This window comes from Bubalus bubalis, chromosome 7, assembly GCF_019923935.1.
Source record: "Bubalus bubalis isolate 160015118507 breed Murrah chromosome 7, NDDB_SH_1, whole genome shotgun sequence".
Lineage (NCBI taxonomy): Eukaryota > Metazoa > Chordata > Mammalia > Artiodactyla > Bovidae > Bubalus > Bubalus bubalis.
Window position 1 is genome coordinate 1,439,306 of NC_059163.1, and position 21,416 is coordinate 1,460,721.

A 21,416-nucleotide genomic window follows, 5' to 3' on the forward strand; every position below is an offset into this window, starting at 1 on the left:
GTTCCCTGGGCCCACAAATCCCTCCACATGACTTCGAATTGCTGACCTTAGTCATTTGCTTGAAAGATGTTCCTGGCGCCAAAAAAACATTAAAATATAAATAAAAATCACAATGGTATTAGCCCACTGAGTACAAATGAAAATACTACAGGTTTAACTATTCAAAGTGTTTTCCTTGGAAACTTATTAGGGCATTTCTGTACTTGAGGTTGCATTGGAATTTATGAAAGCAAGTGGGTTACACTAACTTCCAGGACAAGCTTGCTTTCCTCCCAATCAAAACCATTTGGGGTTTTAAGGGAACTTAGTCAAAGCAGAGAAGGCAGTGGTAACCCACTCCAGTATTCTTGCCTGGAGAATCACCGTGGACAGCGGAGCCTGGCAGAGAGTCCATGGGGTGGCAGAGAGTCAGACACGACTGAGTGACAAGCACACAGCACAGGGAGTCAAAAGGTAAAGGGAGCCGGGAATGACTCTTCGTGAGAAAGTCTGAGACCCGGCTGGACTAAACAGACCAAAACAGCTGTGTTTGTTGTTTCCTTCCTTCCGATGAAAATCTTTTTTTCTCCTGTTGATATTAAAATGTGTTTTAGGTTTCAACTTCTCAGAGGCATCAGACTGCAGTCTGATGTCGAAGGTCGTCTCTTCTCAGATGTAGTTTTGGCTGAGGGTGGCGGGACGCCACCCTCCGAGTGGGCAGTGATACACAGCGTGAGCAGCTCTGCCCTGCAGTCACAAATGTGACACAGATGGCAAGAGACAGGCAGGGGGTGTCCCACGCGGAGAGCGAGCCTGCCAGCCAGAGAACGCGAGTCTGGATGAGTGTCCGCGTCCGGCTGAACAAGAGGTGGCTCTCGTTCCCCCTCTCCTCCTGCTCCGTCCCGGCCAGGAGAACACCATCCGTGTGCCCTATGCTGTGGGGCTGGGGGCGGGAGGGAGGAGAGCCAGCTTGTCTTCCATCACTCTGACAATCACGTGACACAGGAAAACTCAGTCCTCAAACTCCTGAGTGGGTGGGGGTGAGGCGCTGACCAAGATGACCCCCAGCCGGAGCTGCTGGAGGTGGGGGTGGGGCACCAGGGGCCTGGAGGGGGCTTGGGGTCTGGTAAAGAGCATCAGGACAGGCTGAGGAGGCAGGAGGCAACGAGGAAGGAGCGGGTGAGAGCCACTGTGGACTAAATGGGCAAGAGATCCCGCCAGGGCTAGTGTGCCCCTCGGGCCTGGCCTGGCAAGGAGCTGGGAAAGGGAAGAAGTGAGCAGCCTGAGTAACCACCTCAGACAAGCACCAATCCGGGCGGCCAAATCATGGCCATCAAAACTGACAGGAAGACTGATTTTCCGAGCTGTGAACAGAGGGAAGTGCGGAGGGACAGAGAGGGACCGGGGTGGGCTCGGGTTGAGCCGAAGGCACAGGAGTGGATGGGGAGAGGGCAGGCAGCTGGGTTTAATCCTGGAGGTGACTGGGCAGCAAAACCAGAGGCTGTTCTGGACGCCAAGGAGAGCACGGGCAGGTGGCCCGCCTGGGTCAGGGGTGAAGGGGGCTGGCTATAAACCGGGCCTGGAGTGGGCTCAAGGCGTTCGGTGGTGGAGGCTTCCCAGAGGGCTAGGGTCGGGTCACAGGGCACCACCTTCCGGCAGGTGACCAGAGGAAGGCAGGCGCCCTGCCTGAGATGCAGCTTCCTGTCTGTGAGACAGGCAGGGGGAGGACCTCAGCACTAATCACCTGAAGCGTTCATGCCCTCAGTAAAAGGTGGAAGGCCTTCCCGGTGGGCCTGTGGTTAGGGCCATACTTCCCAGGCCGGGGGGTGCGGGTTCAGTCTCTAGTTGGGGAACTAAGATCCCACATGCTGTGTGGCTCAGCCAAAAAAATTAAGAATTTTTTTTAAAAAGTGGTGGTGATTTAAACTCATAGTAATAGTTGGAATTCAGATTCACATTCAAGCCCAAGGGCTGGTGGCTCAAGGCCCCAGCTGTTTCCCGGCAAGGTTCTCTTCTCTCCTAGAGGTGCCCCCAGGGACTCACCCAGTACAAGAGGCCAGAATACTGCTTTCTGCCGGGGGGACGGAGGAGGAACTCGAGTCCCCAGGGGTCCCTCCAAATCCCCTCCTGCGGGCGCCCCTCACCTGCCCGCAGACCTCAGGGAGCCGCCTCGCTGGGCTGCGGCTGGCCCGGGATGGCACCCCAGCTTCCCAGAAAAGCCCCACCCCAGTTGCCCACCCCTGGTGGGGCTCTTTCTCCTGGGGTGCCTCTGCTGGGGCCTCACACCCCCACCTGCACAACAGGGCATTCCGGGGACACCGAGGCCAGGTCTGGGGGCTTCTCCCAGGGCCACCCTGAGAGCCAGTGGCCACCATGCACGGAGGGCACTTGACATGGAGGCGGCTGAGGCATGGGCAATGCTGAGCTGGCCGGCCCAGGACACCCTGAGGGCCCCGCTGTCCTCAGGATAGTGCCCCAGCCCCAGGGGCCAAGTCTGAGGCTGGCAGCAAGACCTCCCACCTGGCAAACAGACCCAGGAAGGTGGGGGGTGGGGGGGTGGGAATGGCTTCCACCTCAGTCCCACCTTCACCTCCAGGGGACGTCCAGGGAGGCAGCTCTGACACTGGGGTCCTAGGAAGGGGAGGCCCGTGGTCTGCAGGGTCTCCCAGAAAGCCAAGACTCCCGATATGGTGGTGAGGACCACCGAGGCCGCCCAGGGGACTGAGGGGACGGAAGCCCAGCACAGGGATGGAAAGAACGGGAAGACAGAGAGATGAGGTATAAAAATCTGTATTTATGTTACAAAGACAGAACGGTACAGCACAGTCCCTCCCGGTGAACAGGCTGGGGGGGGGAGGGGCGGCCCTCTCTTTCTAGCAAGGATCTTGTTACATGCCCACCCGGCCAGCACCAGGCCCCCTGGGCGGCACCCCCCTCCCCCTGCCCCAACCTCCGACTCTGGCGCGGAACCTGCCCTGTGTCCAAGACATGGCTGGGGAGGTGTGGGGTCAGAGTCCTGCATGCATGCAGTGGGGAGGGCCCGGGTGAGCTGGCCCCGCAAGAGATGGGGGTGGGCAAGTGGGGGAAGCCTGCCTCACCCGGCACATGGGGTTGCCCGGAGCCCCACAGGAGGCAGGGGCCTTCAGGACCACGGCCGGGCACAAAGCCCCGTCGCCAGGGAAGCGAGCTTGGGCGCCACGCTTCGAGACCCGCCCTGCATGGGGAGGGCCAGGGACGCACGCACTGCGGTGGGGGCCTTCCTACGCTTCCCCAGCCAGTGGGGCCTGCGCTGAGGCGTGGGGGCTGCCTCACACCGTGAGGGTGTGGACCCAAACCCGAGCCCGGGCTTCCAGGATCACGGCCACCAAGAACCACATGGGCAGGAGGGCACACGGAGGAAGGGTGCAGGCACCCCCCCGCCAGGGGCCTTGTTCTGGTCCCAGTTGCTTTCTACAGACCCCACAACACTCAGGTTTGCTCTTAACAACCCTCTGGTCCCCTTGGCCACCAGTGCAGGTGGCCGGGGGAGGAGAGGGCACGTGAGCAGCTCCAGCACAGACCCTCGCTGGCATCTGCCAGTGGCGAGGAGTCACATTTGGGGCCCCAGCATACCTGGCTGGCCAGTGAGGCCAACCCGCCCACCCCCTAGTCCACAGGGGAACCATGGCCTGCAAAGTCACAGGCTGAGCGTCTCCCGGCCAGGAAGGTCAGCTGAGGCCACAGTGGTCACCTGGGGAGGACTCTGCCGGCCAGAGCAGAATGTCTCCTGGGGGTTGGGGGTGAGGATGGGGGTGGCTGGAGAACTGATGCTCTAGAATTCAGAACACAGCTCCCCAGGGGCCTGCAGTCGCATGTCCTAAGGAAGGCTCTTAACTGTGGGTGATCCTGCCCTGCTCTGAGGGTGTGGGGTCCTTGCAAGGAACGCTCAGTGGATGAGCTCAGGCAGACAGGAGAAGCCCCTCTGGCCACGCTGGGCCCCAGAGGAATTGGAAGGAGGTACCAACAGTATAGTTTGCCCTGCAACCGCCACAACACACAGCAGCGTCCCCAGCCGCCTACACGGTCCCCGCCTCGAGCGTGCTCCCCACCGCCCTCCCAGGCCCCTGGAGGGCAGGTTCTGCGCCAGAGTTGTCTCCTGGGACCCCCTTTGTGCCTCAGCAGGCCACCCTCCTGGGGTAGACGCAAGTTCTCCACCACCTCCCCGCCGCAATCTGGAAATTGGCTACAACGCACAAGACAGAGGAGCAGACGCTACTGTGGGTCGGCCCACAGCCCCCCACCCAAATATTGCTGTGTGGTCCCCGGGGACGACGCCTTGGGGACAGAAGGCCAGGAGAAGCCTCCTAACGCCCAGGCCTGTCCACCCAGGGTGGACGTTTGTCTTCAGAAGCTGCCAGTGTCTGACATCCGGAGTCCTTGCTCAGGGTGGGGAGAAGGGAGGCTTCAAGCTGGGTACAGGAAGGAACCTATTTTTCGGGTTAGTGGCGCCCCCTTCCCCCCACAGACCCTAGGAGGTCAGAATGCACAGCGGGGAAGGGGGGGTCGGGAGGACCACAGGTCACAGCCCCTCCTGCCGGGGGACAGAGCGGAACCCTGCCGCCGCACAGCCCCCGGGCCAACCTAGCCAGGCAGTCTCGCTCCTAGGGGGCTTGGCTGCGGGGAGAGGGCCAAGAGGGCACCTGGGGGCGTCCCGTGAGCCACGCGGGAGATGCTGGTGGTGGCGGTTGGGGTGGGGCCAGACACGGGCACAAGGCACACTTGGGCGACGGTGACGGACGAGTCCCTGAGACGCTGGGTCGCTCCCACCCCTCAGCAAACAAGGACGCGATACTGCTAGGAAAATAGAGTAGAAAAAATCTCGTACAGGAAATAGGCGGCACACAGCGACAGCGGCCAAGTCAGCAGAGTGCTTTCTCTTTAAAAGTGTTTCTCCTTCGTTTTGGGAGAAAAGCTTCTCTCCCTGGAGCCCTGTTCTGGGCTGCTGGGAAATGCAGCAACATTTTGCTTGGTGGTGTTTAAAGTGAGGTGAGAAAGCCTCTGAGGACCCAGTGGTTTCAACTCCCAGCCCCCGCTGGGAGGAGTGCCTGCCCTGTGCAGTCTGGGCAGGTGGGCTAGGGGTGGGAGCGGGGACCAGGCACAGGCCAGGGGCTGGCATTTGCCCAACTGACCCCTGAAGGCCCCGGGACGTGTGCCCTCTGGGTCCAGTGACCACCTCTGTCTGCATGTATGCATGTGTGTGCGAGCAGGCGTGTGTGCCTAGGTGCATGCGTGTGCACATCTGAGGGACCTAAGAACAGAGCAGAAGCCACCCAAATCAGGGTGGGGTAGCCTGGCAGCCCCCCCAGAAGCCCAGCCCTGGCTCCTGACGCCTGCAGGTGCAAAGGCTGCTGCCCACCCACGATCCCAGGGTGCTCACCCGAGTCCCGCCCTTCACGGATCCCTCCATCCACGCCTCAGGAGCCTATGTGGACCAACAGACAGATGGACGGATGGACAGAGAGCCACGCTTCCTTCCTGGGTCCACTCCTTTCTGCTGGGATCCGGGGCTGGGGTCTGAGCTCCCCGTGGTGGTCATTAAGCCCCTCACACGGCGCCCACCGAGGTTTGCAGCAATGGTATTTAATACTTCTGGAATGACTGGGTATCTGAGAACACGCGGTGGGCGGCTGTGCTGGGCTCCCGATGTGGGAGCTGGGCCCCGCCTCCCGAAGGGGTCCCTGCCCGGGTGGGAGGAGTGGGCGGCGCGGCGGGCCCTGACCGGCAGGCGGGCAGCCCGGGCGGCGGCGGAGCTTCCAGAATGGCACAGCAGTGGGCCCGTGGAGAGGCTTCAAGGACCGGAGGGTCGACGCGCTCGGCCGGGCGGGCGGGCGGGCGGGCCGAGGAGCAGGGAGGGCAGCGCCTACGAGAGGCCGGGGCGGCCGGGCCGCCTGCAGGGGGGCCCGAAGCTGCCGTGGCTGCAGCTGCCGCCCCGCAGGCTGTAGTGGTCGTCCACGTCACTGCTGCTGCCCACACTGTCCAGCTCGCCGGGGCCAAACTCCATGCCCTCGACATCCACTTCTGCGGAGAACGGAAGGGGCGGGTCAGCGCCGGGCCCCCGAAGGGCCCCCCACTGTCCCTGGCCCTCTGGGGAGCCCGGCCTAGCTTCCTCATCCCGTCCCGGGGGCCGCACCTCGAGCAAGCGCCGCCCCCACCCCGCAGCTGCCAGCAGGCCAGCCCCCCACCCCAAGGCCCACCTTGCTCCGAGTCGTCGGTGGAGACGGCAGAGCCCGTGCTGTCGGTGCGCACGCGCTCCAGGCTCTGCGCCGAAAGCTGCTCCAAGCGCCGCTTCAGGAAGCGGTGCTCCCGCTGCAGCTGCTCCTTGATGCTCAGCGCCCGCCGGTCCTGCTCCTCCAGTTTCTGGGGTGGGGGGATGCCGAGCTGTGAGCCTGAAGGTGCGGGGTGCGCCACAGGGCACCCAGCCTGGGCAGACCCAAAGGCCTGACGCACCCCTCGTCGTCGCCCCCCCCAACCCCAGCGTCTATGCTGGGTGCCCCCAACCCCCCAGCCCTGTGCTCTGCGTCTGCTGATGGCCTCTAGGTTCTGGGGGGGGGGCGCCCCCACACACACCGGGATGCCCCAGGGCACCCAGCCTGGGCGGACCCAAAGGCCTGACGCACCCCTCCTCTCTGCTTCCCACCCCTGTCCCCCAGTCCTGTGTTCTGCCTCTCCTGACAGCCTCCAGTTTCCGGTGGTAGGGACACCCCCATACACACACCAGGACACCCCAGGGCACCCAGACTGGGTGGGAACCAAAGGCCTGATGCACGCCTCCTCACCGCCCCTCACCCCCAACCCCCAGCCCTGTGCCCTGCGTCTACTGACCACCTCCAGAAGGCCCACGGCCACCAGCCAGCTTGACCAAGCCAAGTCACGAGTGGGCCTGGAGCCTGGGACAGCGCCACCCAGCCCTGGCCTGGCACTCCAACTCAGACAACACCCTGCCTACACAATCTGGCGGCCACCTGCTTGCCCTCTGCACACCTCCCAAGGCACGGAGCCACAGCCTCAGTGAGGGCCCCACGGCACCAGCTGAGTCCCCTCAAGACCCTGCACGGGAAAGCCCACACCCATGCCGTCCGGGGGCCCTGCGGGAGGACTGAACCCACACTGGTGGGTCCCCAAACCCACCTCTCAGTCTTAAGGCCTTGAGGGCCAGCCCCTGGCAACGTCTCACTCAGTCCATACCCCACTGCCAGCTCCTAGAGACCAAGCCCTATGCCTGCCCAGAGCCTCTCCCCATGCCAGGGCCTTGGGGGGAAATCTACAGCCCACCCCCCCACCCATGCCCCACAGAACCCAAACTGCACCCGCCGCGCCTGAGCCCCTCACCCACCAGAGACCGTGAGCCCCCATGGAGCCCCTGCTGGGTGGCCCACAGCCCTTCCTCAGGCCCCGGGGTCCCTCCCCAGGGTGGCGGGGCCGCGAGGGGGCACCCTACTCACCTTGATGTGCATCTTGGCACGCTTCAGGAGGCTCAGTGTGGTGTGGCGTGTGCTGTCCGGGCCCAGGGGCACTAGCTGCTTGAGCTGCTCCAGGTAGAGCCGGAGTTTGGCTCGTCTGAAAGACCCAAAGACGTGATGGTCAGGCAGAGGCAGCTCGGCCCGTGGGGCAGGTCAGCGGAGCAGACTGAGGGCTCAGGGGGCAAGGGGGACAGGGGGCCAGCAGACTCCCACACAGACCTGCCTGCCCAGGGCTGCTCCCGGGCACCTCTCCCAGCCCGGCTGGCAGCACCCCCAGCCCCCTGGCACCCACAGCCCGCCAGAAGCCCCAGTGGAGGAACAGGCCCTGGGGCTGGGCCCGTGTGGCCAGCACAGCCCTCGGGGCCCCGAGTGCTGCCGCAAGACTCCGAGAGCCCCAGCTCCCCCGCTGTCCCCTCCCACCACGGTGGGGTCCAGAAGCCTCATGGGGACAACTTGAAGGAGGAGAAGCAAGGACGCCGGTCAGGCTTCCCGGAGCACAGTGGTCCAGGACGCCCCCAACGAGCTCTCCACCCCAAGAGAAAAGCTCCGCCTCACCAAGCACAGGGTGCTCCCTGGGCACTCTCATCACCATGGCAACCTGAGTCCATCCTCGTCAGGGAAGGCCACGGACAAGCCCCCCACCTGCGTCTGGGACCCCTTTGGAAACCGCCTCGCTGTAGACCCTGTCCCTGTGTCCACGCGGGCCAACGCAGTCTCCTCACGAAACCCTGAGACCCAACAGCATCCGCTCAGGTCGGGGCCTCAGGTGAGGAGCCGTGACGGGGAAGAAGCACCCTTCTTCCCCGGCTCCCCTCGTCAGGGGCGGGTGGCCAGGCTCACCCTCAAAGCACACTGATGGCCAGGGGCCTCTGCTATGTCCACGTGTCCACTGGAGCCCATGCAGGCCACCCAAGTGGTTTCCAAACCAAGATGCCCGCTCAGCCGACACTCTCAGGACAGGGACGAGGGCAGGTACTCCCAACCCCGCCCAAGCTCTGCTGCCCCACTGCCCCACCATCACCAGAGTCAGCGCGCATGCCCCCCTCCTCGGGCGCCAACCCTGGCAGCCCCACCTTTCAACGTCCTCGTTCCAAAGCGTCTCCCTCAGTCTCTGGAAGGAAAGCGGGCCATGATGGCCACGTCCCTTGGACAGAGGGGGCCCCTAAAGTGCAGAGACAGAGGGTGCAGGAGCCACCCGCCCCCCGCCGTGATAACAGCCCCATCTGATTGGGGGGAGAGCTGACCCAGCTGCCAGGGCCAGTCACCCACGGCCACACAGCACCATCCTGCAGACCAGCCCCTTGCCAGCTGGCACCCCAGCCCCAGGCAGCAGGGCCGAGTTCTCCAGGTGAACTTGAGCTTGACTTTAGAAAGAACATCCAGAACACGAGACTGAGGCTAAGCTCAGTCCCCAGGCCGCTCGGAGCAGGGCTGGGGGCGCCAGGGCTGTGAGAGGGGCCCGCAGCAGGCTCACAACCCGACAGCCTCAGGCCCCAGCGAACAGCTTCGTGCACAAGCACGGCTTGCAATCAGAGACCCCTGGGGCCCCCTGACCTGCCACCTGCAGCCAGCTCATGAGTGGGGCTCCCCGTCCACTCAGGCAAATGGCCATGGTTACAACCCACCATCTGAGCACACACGCAGTACGTGATCTTTTGTGGAAAACCAGAAGATACAAATCAAAAGGAAAAAAAGTGAATGAAAAGGAACCCCCATGTTCCGCCACCCAGAGACAACCACGTCATCTGAGGGCACTCCACGTCTCCCTGCCATGACCAGAGTGGACGTGTCAGCAGACAGAGCAGCCTGTGTGACAAGTGACCCAAGGAACAGTCAAAAAATAAAGCAGTAAACGCACACGAGAGACTCCACAAGACACAATGAAGGCAGGAAGCACGCGTCTCCACGTGACGTGGTTGGCAACATTTATTTCTTTGGCTTTGTGCGTTCTTTTCTATTTTCCAGGTTCTCTATGCTAAAAACCCACATGTTACTTTTACAATCAAAGAAAGACACATTTGTACAAAGAAGAAAAAACACAGGTAAAAGACAAATAACAGTGGGAAGATATCTGCAATACACATAAAAGACAAACGGTTAGTATTCGTGACATTTTCAGCTCACACACGTCAAAAATAAAAAGAGTACCTTTCTGTGAAAACAGGCAAAGAACACAAACAGGCAAGTTGCAGAACGTGAACGGCTAATCTAACACAAAACCGACATCATCTCACCGCGACCTAGAAAGGAGAACTCGCCCAGGAGATGCTGATTTGGGCTGAAACTGAAAAGGTGTGACTTGCTGTTGGGCTGCCCAGAGGGCACTCACAGCCTCCTTGGTGGGGTGGCAGTTCTGAAGGGCCACCAAGGCGGCTCAACCCTCAACGGGCATTTCTAGGTCCAGCATCTTGGCCCCATGAATCCATCTCTACCTCCATACCCACAAGACCAGACCCAACCCTACAGCAGTACCGTCTGCGCTTCCTGGAGAGCCATCAGGAAGCATCCCGTGGGCGCCCAGGACACAGGCAGACACAGGCAGACCGTGCGCGGGCGTGGGGGGAAAAGTCAAGTTAGCAAATAGCGGGTGGCAAGGTTCCACTCCCATCCCTGAGGGCCACGTGGGAGAGGGTGGCAGGCTCGGCACCCAGCTGCCCAGGACACTGCCCCTGGGAGGGGGGCATGGGGGCTGGGGGTCCATGCTTGCCCACGACGTCCGTGAACAGAGTTCTTTAGAAGTCAGAAAGAAGCTTCTCAAGAGACAAGGAGAAGCCGCTGGCTACAGCCACGCCATGCTCTCAGGATGAGCTGTCCAGCCAGCCCCCGGACGGGGAGCATCCAGATGGGCTGCAGGGCCAGCGGTGGGGCCCTGGGCGGGCCCCAGGGTCCATCCCCGTTGGGAATGGGCCTCCCCCGACCTCTCGGAGCCGGAGGGGTGTGCCAAGGAGCCGGGTGGCACTGGGCTCGGCCCAGCCCGCCTCAGGAGCTGCTACAGTGCCAGGCCCTCCGCCAGTGGCCCGCGGCACCCAGCATTCCTGGGAGGTCTGAATACCTGCTGCTTCCTGCAGGAACCCCGTGTGGACTGGGGGGCAGACCCACACAACTGCTTACTGCTGATGGCAGCTCCTGCCCACAGCTCAGCCCCCGACGCGGGCCCTACCAGCTTGTCTCCAAAAGCCCTGCTCCTCGCCAGGCGCCCCAGGCCCGAAGACCAGGGCAGCCGCACTCTGAAGTGCCCCAGACCTGGCTCCAGGGCAGAGGCGACACAGACAGTGACCCACAGACCCTCGGAGGCTGAGATGGGGGGCGAGCAGCCCGCTCCCCCTGTACTGGCTGCTGGGAGAGGGCAAGGCCTAGCGGGGCTGCACCAGGCAGACGGGGCAGCTGCCCCGCAGACCTCCTGTGCAGGGACCCACACGTAGGAGCCGAATAACCACGTCCACGATGGGGAGAGAGAGGCGAGCAGGGCTCCACCCAGGGCCCCAGGCTGGCCTTTGGGGTGGGGGACTGCCCCACCATGGGATACCGAGGACCCCCTCTCCCCTATAAAAGCGAAAGCGTGGAGCTGAGCCACGGGTGCCAAGGAACACAGCCACTGCGGCCCAGTCACCAGGATCAGAAGCCGAGCTCTGGCCCTGGAAGATTGGCCAGAACTGCTGTCTCTGTGGAGGGGACAGAGAAGGAGCAGGGCAGGGTGGGCTAGGGGGGCCGCCGGCTCAGAGGTCTGGGAAGTGGAAGCCCACCAGCCCAAGGTGGCATACCTCCAGGGAAGCCAGCGTCCAGGGAAGGTGACCCCCAGATGCTTCCTGCCTTCCCGGGGACAACAGGCGGCTCTTCCTGTGGCCAGCAGCCAGGCGCATCCGGCACCAGCCCCAGGCAGCCACGGGCCGAACCACAGCTGAGGTCCCCAACACGGTCCCCAGCTCCAGGACCCTGGGCTCCTCAGAGCTGACCATGCCTGCCTTCGGGCTGGCCAGGAACAGAGGCTCCTGCACTGGGCTGGGCAGGGGGACACACGGAGCCCAGGCCACCTACCACCCCACCCCTGTCTCAAAAGGGCCCCCCAAGGCCCAGCCTCAGGACTGACTCTGGGAGAAGGAGGCTGATGCCAAGGCCAGGGTCAAGGGGCAGCTGCAGGGGTCAAAGGCCAGCCCTCATCCCCCTCCTCCTCCTCCTCTGGCTGCCATGTCCTCATTGCTCACCCTCCTCCATCATCATCCCCCTCTGTCTGCATTGGGGGGCCGTTCTCCAGGTACCACCCCGGGAAGCCTTCCCCAGGGCACACCCCCGCCCCCGCCCGCCCAGGCTCCTGGCCCCAGTCAAGCCTGGCCATCTCCTCTGGCCAGGGAGCCACCCGGGGCCAGGCAGGCTCTCTCAGGAACCCCCCAAAAGCACAGGAGTGGTCCAGGAAGCGCGGCTCCTCCAGAGAACACGGCGTCCTGTCCCCACTCAGCACCCGCCCAGCAGAGGCCCCGATCCCAGGGGGGCAGAAGCTGGCGCTGCCGTGGGCGTAGGCGTGGGGGTGGGACACAGAGAGAGCCAGCCGAGCTCCAGAGCAAGCTGCGACTGGCCACCTCGCGTGCAGACCCCCGGGCCCCACCCTACTCCAGGCCGAGAGATCAGGGAAGAACCGGCCCATCCGAAGACGGGAGCAAAGGTCAGGAGAAAGCTACCGCTCACGTCTCCGGGGAGTCACCCCGGTCCCGGCCTCGGGGCTCCTGGACACACCCACGGCTCCCCATCAGTCCTGCTGGGGTCAGTCACAATGACACCTGTCCCAGAGGCTGAGCCTGGCTGGGCCTGCTCCCCCCTGCAGAGGGAGGCCCGCAGCCGGACCGCAGGCCTGGGCCAACCAGGGGGTGGAGCACCAGCAGAGGGCATAGGGCCCTGGGGTTCATTGGGGCTGGGGGGGGGAAGCCTCTCCAGGCCACCATGCTGCCCTTCTCACCTCAGGCCCCACGCTCCTCATAGGAGGACCAGAGCGGGCCCAGCTCTGTGGTCAGCAGGCAGGCATGAAGCAGGCCTGCCCCGGATCCTGCCCGGGGCAGAGCTTCCCACCAGGCCCACGTGGCCAGGCCCTGGCTGCCCACCCCACCTCCTGTGGACAGGACCACTTGGAACTCCTCGGAAGTCAGGCCCCAAGGTGCCTGGGGCCCCCAGACTGAGAGGGCCAAACCTTCCCGGTAGGTGGCCAGCATCCTAAAGGCTTAAGAGGAGCTGTTCCCAGAAGGGTTCAGACACCCCAAAACAGACGGGCTCCTCCTCCAGGGAGCCGGCCCTCACTGACACACAGCACACACAGCCCTGCCCCAAGTCCCTGACCCTCCACACAGACCCCCTGCTTCTGGATCCCCCAGGCTGAGCTCCCAAGGGCAGGAAGGACCTGGAGCCCCAGCCCCGCCAGCTGGCTTAGCAGAACCGGGGAGCAGAGCCCAGCTGCCTGCACTCCCAGGACAAGGGCCTGCCCAGCAGTGTGCTGAGCCAGGCCAGGAGGCAAAAGGCAGGGAGAGGGGGTGAGGGGTGGCTGCAACACCTCCTCGGCAGAAGGGCAGGTGGGAGGAGCCAGGAGGTTCACACGGTGGGTGAGGGAAAAGACCACTTACCTGTGCTTTTCTAGCTCATTGTGTGAGGACCTGTTTGGAGAAACAAAGACAGAGCTCAGTTCACTGCCCACCACCAGGGCAGGGGGCGCGGGCCCCGCCCGGGGGTCCGGAGACCTTGCAGACAGCACGAGGGGAGTCTGGGCCTCAGGAAGCTGAGGGTTGGGGCAGACGAGCAGCGGCTGACTGGAAGCTAGGGAAACTCACCCCCGGTGACCAAGAGACAGAAGGGTGCTGCCGTGTCCATGGTGCCTAGCCAGCAGGAGGGCCTGGGCCCCTTCCAGAGCTGTGGGCCAGGCCCGCGGAGCGGCAGCAGCCGGCGCTGGGACTGACCACCCTCTGTTCCCAAGGCGGCTGGGCACCGAGCCACCTGCATCTTCAGCTGCCCACTCCCCGAGGCCCGCAGGGCACTGGGAGCCACCTGGGCTGGCACAGAAGGCCAAGTGCTAGCCAGTAGGCACAGAGGCCAAGCCTGGGGACCCAAGCACCCCGGCCCAGCATCACCAGCCAGGGCACCGCCCCACCCCATCCGGCTCACACAGCCACAGGCTCACAGCTCGCCATTCCCACGGGGATGCCTGGTGAGCAGAGTGGTCCCAGGCCAGGGGGCATCAGCCTAGAAGGCAGCCTCTGAGACACGAGTGCTTCTGGGCCGGCGGGGAGACTGAGGCCAGCCCTCTGCTTTCCTGTGGGGCTGAGGCCTGGGAGGACCAGCCTCTCTGGGGCCGGCGGCCCCCTCTGCTGCCCAAACCCTGCCTCCTTTGGACGGAAGCACAGAGTCGGAGCACCAGAGAGAGCAGGGCCGTGGTAACGCCCTGCGGGACGGAGGCAGTGTGACCAAGCTCCCAGGTTCAGGGCACCCTCTGCATCCAGGCAAGAAGGCGGCAGGCCAGCTGGGGCCCTGAGGCTCCCCGGGCGGCCTCACGAGTGGGCAGAGGACCCAGGCCACCTCAGAGCACAACCAGATGGGCCCTGGGCCCGTGCCCCGCTCCCTGCCGAAGCCCTGCCACCTCCGTCCGCCCACCCTCGCCCTCCTGTTCCGGGAACCCGGGGTCAGGAGTCTCCCATCCCAACCCCATGGGCTCGCCCGTCCAGCCTGCCTCTGACACCTGCCACGGCTCGGGGTCCCAGCACAGCCCTGCGGGCCCTCTCCTCCCACCTGGGCAGCTGGCTCCCGGGCCGCCCTGTGGAGCCTCAGAACCTCCACGTTCCAGGGCCTCGAGGGCTTCGCTGGTCACATGGGCTGGGCAGGGAGCCTCCGAACCTCTGCCAGGGCTGGCGGGGCGAGGGCACAGCCATCAGGCTCCTTGCTGGCCTGGATGGCAGCCCGGCGCTGCGGATCTGTGGGTCTGCTCACTCGTAAGGGGCGTGAGGGGCGGCCAGTGTCCTTCGGCAAGGGGCCTGGAGGCCTGACCCTCACAGACGGAGGCAGCGCTGCTCGGGCAGCCTGGGCACACAGAGGGGCCAGAGCCCTCCTGAAGCTCTCCCCTCGTCCCCGACGCTTGCAGAGCCCTGTGGGGAGATTGTCACTTGGGTCCCAGGATCACAGCGGCCTGGGGAGGGAGGGGCTGCCTGCCTAGGGCCCTGCTAGGTGGGTCCCCGCTATCACCACTGGCTCCTCCCTTTAACCCCTCAAAGGAGGCACTCTTGTGCCCATTTCCCTATAGGACCGGATCCCTGACCAGGGGCCAGCTCCTGTCCCCACCTGCTGAACCAGTGCCCCTCACAGTAGCCCCGGCAATGGTGGGGGTCACCATCTCCCCCAGCATGCACTGCCCTTCTGCCCCACCTCCCAGGCCTCATCCTGGTCCCCTCTGTGCCCACCCCTTCCCCCACCTAAGGGGGACACAGACCTTGCATGTGTGCAGCTGCCCCGCCAAGTCAGGCCTTTACATCCTGTACCCTGAACCACCCTGCCCCTGGTCTGGGCTGCCCGATGCCCTGCTGGGCCAGGACAGGCACATGGGGTGCCCTGGGAGCCCTGGGGTGACTAAAGCACTGGGCTCCCCCAAGAGGAGCAGCAGGGAGGTGCACCCTGGCTTGGAAGACCCTCTGGGTCCCTCCTGAGTGCCCTCAAGGTCTCCACCCCAGCAGAGCGCTGGGGGCAGAGGGCCCACCTCAGAACAGGAGCCCTAGAGACGGAAGGGCGGCCCTAGCAAATGGTTCAATCTCCTGTGCCTCCCTTTCCTCAGCTCCAGAGATAAAAAGAACATCTCCTTCATGGGGCTGGGTGGCCATTAACTAGCACGTGCAAGAGAGCCCTAACTATGCTCTTGGTTACTGGCTTTGGGTATCCGAGCCATAGGACTGAAAAGTCACTGCCCAAAGTTTTCCATGGGTGGCAGGGCACTTGGGACAGTGGGAACCAACAGCAAGGGCCTAGCTGGCTCACCGAGGAGGCCCAAGGCCCTGCTGTCCCCCCACCCGCACATGCCCTGCCCCAAACGGTCCCCAGTGGGGCACCTGGGGCTGGGACTCAGAGGCATGTGCAGCTACAACAGATGGAGACTTCACCGCTTTCTTGCCAGGCCCAGGGCGCCAGGACGTCACAGGAGATGGGTCCCTGTGCCAGCCTTTCTGTTTCCCAAGAACGAGCAGGCCACAGGAATGAGCCGCACCCTCTGCCAAGAGGCCCCCAAGCCCCCTGGAAGGGCAGCTCCCAGCCTGGCGACATGAGCCAGAACCAACATGGGCCACCGGGCACCGCCAGGTGTGCTGTGGTCCCCAGGGCAGCCAGAGAGTGGAATCCCCCAGGGGGCCCTAGCTGAGGGTTCTTTCTCCCACCCAGACACGTGCACCCGGGCTTTCGGGCTTCCTCAGCCTGGGTCCCAGGCCAGGCTGCAGCACACCAGCCTGCAGCCTCTCCCGGCCCCTTAGGAAAAGGGCCTCTGACCCAAAAGACAGGGACCCCGGCACTAATCGCTGGAGATCCACTTGGGTCAGGAGGCTGGGTGGGAGCGGTGGGCACCGTGTGAGGGCCCGGGGGCCCGGCGCAGGGCCTCCAGCCTGCAGATCCCGGGGACCTGGGGGCACTCGGCCCAGCACCCGGGCTCGGCTGTTAGCGGAGATGCAGCCCACCGGCCCGCAGCGGGCAGAGGTCAGGGCCAGCGGCCCCATGCTGCTTCCGCACCGAACCTTAGTTTCCCCAGACCCAGGGGGCACCGGCCAGCGCCCCTGACAAGTTTCTTCCAGCGCGGTAAAGTTCAGAACAAGCCTGGGGCGGAGAGCCGCCCCGGGAGGAGACCCCGGGCGACGGGCGCTGTACGCGTGGCACTGTTTACGCGAGAGGCCGAGGAGGCGCGGCCCGCGGGGAAGATGGCGACGGGGCGGGCGCGGCCGGCCGGGCGGGGCTGCGGCGGCCCGGGCGCCTCCTCCTCCAGGCGGGCCGCCGGGCCGCGCGGGCTAGGGTCGGGCCCGGGGTGGGGAGCGCGCTCCGGGGCGGGCGGGGGGCGTAAAGCTCCGCGGCCCGGGCAGGGGAGGGGGACGCCGCGCGAGCGAGCGGGGGGCGGTACCTGTTGTTCGGGGCCTTGCGCACCAGGCCGGCCGCCTTTGTTTTCTTCCTGGCGAAGTCGCCGTCGAAGGGCAGCACCGACGCGTAGCCGTGCTCGGCCTCTGCGGACAGACGGCGCGGTCAGCGGGCCCCCGGCCCCGGCCCCGCCCGCCCGCCCGCGGTCCGGCCGCACAAAGGGGCGCGGGGCTCTACCTCGGTCCCTGCGCTCCAGGTACTCGGCCGCCTCCAGCAGGATCAGCAGGGAGTTCAGCTCCATCCTCCCGCCTGCCCGCCCCCGGCGTGAGCGCTTCGGGACGGCGGCGGCCGCTGCCCGGCCGGCTCCGCTCGCCGCCCGCCCCGCGCGCCCGGCGGCCCCACTTCCCCAGACGCCCGCGGACTCCCCGAGCGCTCGGCTGCCACCCCTCCGCCTCGCGGCCCTCAAATTGACACATAAGGGCGAGCGGCGGCCGGCGCAGCAAATGGGAGCCGGTGCTCGGGCGGCGGGGGCGGGCCCTGGGCCCAGCCGGGGCCAATGGGAGCCGGCCGCACGCCTCGGGCGGGGCCGAGAATGTTGACAGCTGCGAGGCTCCGCTCCGATAGGCCAGCCGCGGTAGTAACAATTTAGAAGCCCAAGCTTAGCAACAGCACGTGGGGGCCCGGCCCCCGCGCCCGCTGATTGGAGGCCGGCGTGCATGTTAAGTAGGCGCCTCGCGCCTATTGGCCCAGAGAGGGCCATGTAAAGTAGGGCCGGCGGAGCCAATGGTCGGCCGCGGGGCGCGTTGCCGAGAGGAAGCGGAGCGCGGCGGGGCCGCCCTCCGCCCGGCCCCCGCACGAGTGCCCGATGGGGCTCGGAGAGCGATCCGGACACCCGGCCGGTCCGCCGGTCCGCTGGTCCGCGTCCTCTGCGCAGGAACATGTCGCCCCGAGCCTGCTGCCGCACTGGCTTCGCGGAAGTTCGGGTCCTCGCGGTGTCCTCGGGGGTCTCCCGTGAGGCTGCAAAAAAACGACAACCCTCCCCGCCAGACACAGCGTGACCCCGGGAAAGTCTCGGGTTTGGAGGAGGGGCGTAGACGGTCTGAGCCTAACGGTCAGGGCTTCCTGAGGATCTCAGTGGAGAAACTGAGGCCCACAGCAGGAGGGGTCCCTCAGAGCCGCCCAGTGGACCCTAGGGCAGAAGGAAGAATCTGAGAAAAGAAGAGGGGCAACGCTCTGCCGCCACAGTCCAGACGGGCTCCCATGAGTAGAGGACTGCGTGATCACGTCTGGCCCAAAGGGTGGGGACATTCCAAGAGGCTAGCACTTGTCCCCTCTGGCCACGGAAGCGCTTTCTAGGGAAGAAAATTGCTTTGCCTGGGAGGGGAGCTCTCATCGAGCTCCCAGCTGGCTGGCGGGTGGCCCTAGTGACCCCTGACCCTAAGCTGGCCCACAGAAGCAGGACTGGCAGCCTGGGGGTGGGGGGCAGTCCCAGATGGGCCTCAGTCTCACTTGATTTTTCCCTCTCAGAGGTTATTGAGATTGTTGGCTTGGGAGCTCCTGCAGAGGGGCCCTCGGGCTGGAGAGCGTGCGGTAGAAATGACTGGATTCCCCAGTGCTGCTGCCAACGAAACAGAACAAACACTAAAAATCCAGCACGTGCAGTCCCAGGACCTATTGACTGTATATATGCATTTCCGTGGGTTTCCACATCCCCAATTTACAGGCAAAAAGGCTGGGAATCCTGAGGACTTGCCAGGGTCTCCCAGCATTCCCAACAGAATGATTAGTGCTGCCAGACATGTGACCCAGGGCTGGTGACACAGGAGCATGGAGACCAAACCACCTCCAGGCCCAGCACAACTTGATTTGAGAAAGGGGGTTAGGAATGTGTGCCCACCTCCCCCTCCCCTCCCCCCCCCACCCCGCACCCCGGGTGGCAGAACCCAGTGAGGAACTTGGAAACTGGCATTAGACAGCCCTGTGTGGACATTAAAGCAACACTTCCAGGGAATTCCCTGGCATTCCAGAGGTTAGGACTCCTGACTTTCACTGCCTAGGGCCCAGGTGCAGTCCCTGAGCTGAGAATGGAGATCCTGCAAGCCGCAGGCAATGAGAAAACAAAAACGCAAAACACTACCTGGATGTTAACTCTGGCCCTTCCTGCCCCTGCTCCACAATCACCCCAGGTTCAGGGCAGATCCCTAGCAAGCGCCGAGTGCTGGGCCCTCCACTCAGTTTGGGGGGCAGCCAGGGCTGTGCAGGGTAAAGGAGGGCCGGGGTGCATCGCGGGCTCTGGGTGTTGGAGGCAGAAGAACCCCTGGCTTACCACTTGGTGTTTGCAAGGTCAGGCCAGCCCTGGTTATGTGAGGGATGCGCTGCTGACTGCAGTCCTAAAGCTGCATCTGTGCTGGTGTGAGTGCACCTGCTGGACCCCCACCTCCCTTCCTGCAGAGGGGCCTGGGGTGTGCTCTGTGCCGCAGCGGCAGCACAGGGGCGGAGGAGTGACTGCAGGAGTGCGCGTGCTCCCACCTTGCGCCACTGACTACATCTAGGCCTTTGGGGGACCCCCACTCTCAGCCACACCCAGGACGGACCACTTCCCCGTGCCTGCGGGGTCCACACTGTCTGGGCGCCCTGCACAGTGAGGGGCAGATGGGGACGTGGGCCGGCCGGTGTGGGCGGAGGCGTCGGGGTCCCATTGCGGGGATGGGGGGGGCAGCCCTGCAGTGCCACGTAGGTTGAGCGGTGGATGGAGGGATAGAGAGAGCCAGCAGAGGAAGTGGTCCCACCCGGCCCGACCTGTGGCTGTGAGTCCAGAGCTCCCAGGGGATAGTCCGAGGCCGCCAGCTGAGGGTGCTGGGGCGAGGGGGAGGATGGATGGGGTGGCCTTGCCCAGGACCCGTCAGGTGTCTACACGCAGAGCCTCAGTGTGTGCCCCCCCCACCCCACCGTGGAAGGGGTGCTGTAGGCACTGAGGGCCGCCCTGGGTCCGTGCTGGCTGGCCCAGGTCCAAGGATGGCAGGGTGCTACCCTGGGACGGTTCCCTAGAGCTGGTCTCAAGCAGGGCCCAGTCACCTCCTACAGGCAGCCTTCCCTGAGCCCAGGCTGGGCCAGCAGCCTCCTGGCCTACCGCATCTCCCATGCCTACCCAGCTCTCCCTGCCCCTTCTGTGAAGAGACCTATCCTGTCAGAGTGCGACCCTGCCGAGGCCACACTAGAAGGGAGGAAGCGGGCTTCAGAGGCCACCTCCCTCTGGGAGTCCAGGCCCCCACCCCTTTCCTTCACTTAGCGTCCGAGACAGGCCCTGGACCATTCCCACCCACCCCAACGCCCCTCCCTTCTCTCAGGCCCCCAGCGCCACCCCCCCAAGCCCACATTCCCTTCCCTGCCCCTTCCTCCAAACTCTTTCCCCCGCTGCTCTTAGGAGAAGCCCAGTTCACCTCAGGGCTCCCAGCCCCAGGGGGCTCAGGGAGAAGTTGTAGGGCCTGAGTCCAGGAGGCCTTAGGGGTCTGTTGGGCAGGTTTTGTCCACCACCCCACCCCTGCCTCAGCTTCCCTGGCTCTGAAGTAAGAACTGCACGCCCCTCTCTGGGCACCGGAGGACCGTAGGAGGAGTCCTGGGGGGAAGCTTGTGAAAGGCTGGTGAACTTGCCACCCCCAGGATCCTGCAAGGGAAGGACCCCTCAGGAAGACCGTTTCCTAACTTCTCCCATGCTGACCGGGCCCCAGCTCCCTTGCCCTGGACCCAGTACCTAAGGGCGCATGTCACCCAGCCCTCAGCCAGCACACACACTGGGGACATGCCTGAGGCTCTCAGAAGAGCGGCAGGAAGCACCCCCCCAGAGGGAGAGCGTGTGTGCGGCCCTTCCCCCTCCAGAACCCCTGCTCACACCGCCAGGGTGACCAGGCCCTGTCCTGCCTTCTCTCTCGCCCCCTCAGTCACCAGATTGGAGTCCTGCTGCCCCCAGTGTTCCCAGGCCCAGTGCTCTGGGGAGGAGGCTAGGAGTGAGCGGTCAGGGCTGGAAACCTCCCCCAGCCCAGTGCGGACCCCGGGCAGTGGCAGGTTCTGACAGGGACCAAGACGCAGGGACAGAGATGAGGTCTGGGGTCATCTCTCAGGGGCTGGAGGGCCATGCCCAGCCCAGCACGGCAGTCAGCCTGCAAGCCGCCCACTGTGTGCCAGGACCAGGGGCGAGCCCCAGAGGCTTCTGTCACTGGCCTCTCTACCAAAGCCACCCCGGATTCTTGTCTGACCACAAGACCTTGGCCTCAGAACCTCTCTGAGCCTCGGTCTCCCCAGCGATAAACCGGAGTTGGCAGTAGCGGCCTCAGGGTGTTGTGGGGTGCAGTGAAGGCTGCGTGGGAAGCCCTGGGAGGCAGTGTGCCAGGCGCAGGGCAGGGGCAGGAATGGCAGAGATACTAGCATCAGACCCAAAGCAGCAAGCGCTTCTTTCTCTAAAGATCTTTGTATTTCTCTTTGGCTCTGCCCAGTCTTCATTGCCGCACGGGCTTTCCTCCAGTTGTGGCGAGTAGGGGCTGCTCTGCAGGTGCGGTGGGCGGGCTTCTCGTGGCGGTGGTCTCCCTTCTCGTGGAGCGCAGGCTCAGCAGTCGCAGCGCATGGGCTTAGTCGCTCTGTGGCACGTGGGCTCTTCCTGGGCCAGGGACTGAACCCGTGTCTCCTGCACTGGCGGGCAATTCTTTGCCACTGAGCCACCAGGAAAGCCCACAAGTGCCTCTCAGTCTGTTCACTCGACGTAGGGAGATGGGGGCAGGGCCTGGGCAGTCACCGTCAGCATCAAGTTCCGTCAAAGGGCACACAAGCCGCCCGGGCAAGGGCACGGAGGGCCCTCGAAAGAGTTTAACACTCGGGAGA

At 64.6% G+C, this 21,416-nt stretch overlaps 1 protein-coding gene across 2 annotated transcripts; it reads right to left on the bottom strand.

Annotated features, from left to right (window-relative positions):
• Window positions 1-2,753: 2,753 nt before the first annotated feature.
• MXD4 (MAX dimerization protein 4) lies at window positions 2,754-16,998 on the bottom strand. Of its 2 annotated transcripts, XM_025290541.2 has the most exons (6): window positions 16,782-16,994; window positions 16,591-16,690; window positions 13,082-13,111; window positions 7,461-7,575; window positions 6,213-6,375; window positions 2,754-6,036 (listed from the first exon to the last, which is right to left on the bottom strand). In XM_025290541.2, exons 1-6 carry the CDS (start codon window positions 16,843-16,845, stop codon window positions 5,879-5,881), a joined length of 630 nt encoding a protein of 209 aa, XP_025146326.1. In that variant the 5' UTR covers window positions 16,846-16,994; the 3' UTR covers window positions 2,754-5,878. The 2 variants fall into 2 exon arrangements, with proteins under 2 accessions (XP_025146326.1, XP_044802243.1); XM_044946308.1 differs by lacking the exon at window positions 13,082-13,111 and having other exon boundaries at window positions 16,782-16,998.
• Between the last annotated feature and the right edge of the window lie 4,418 nt (window positions 16,999-21,416).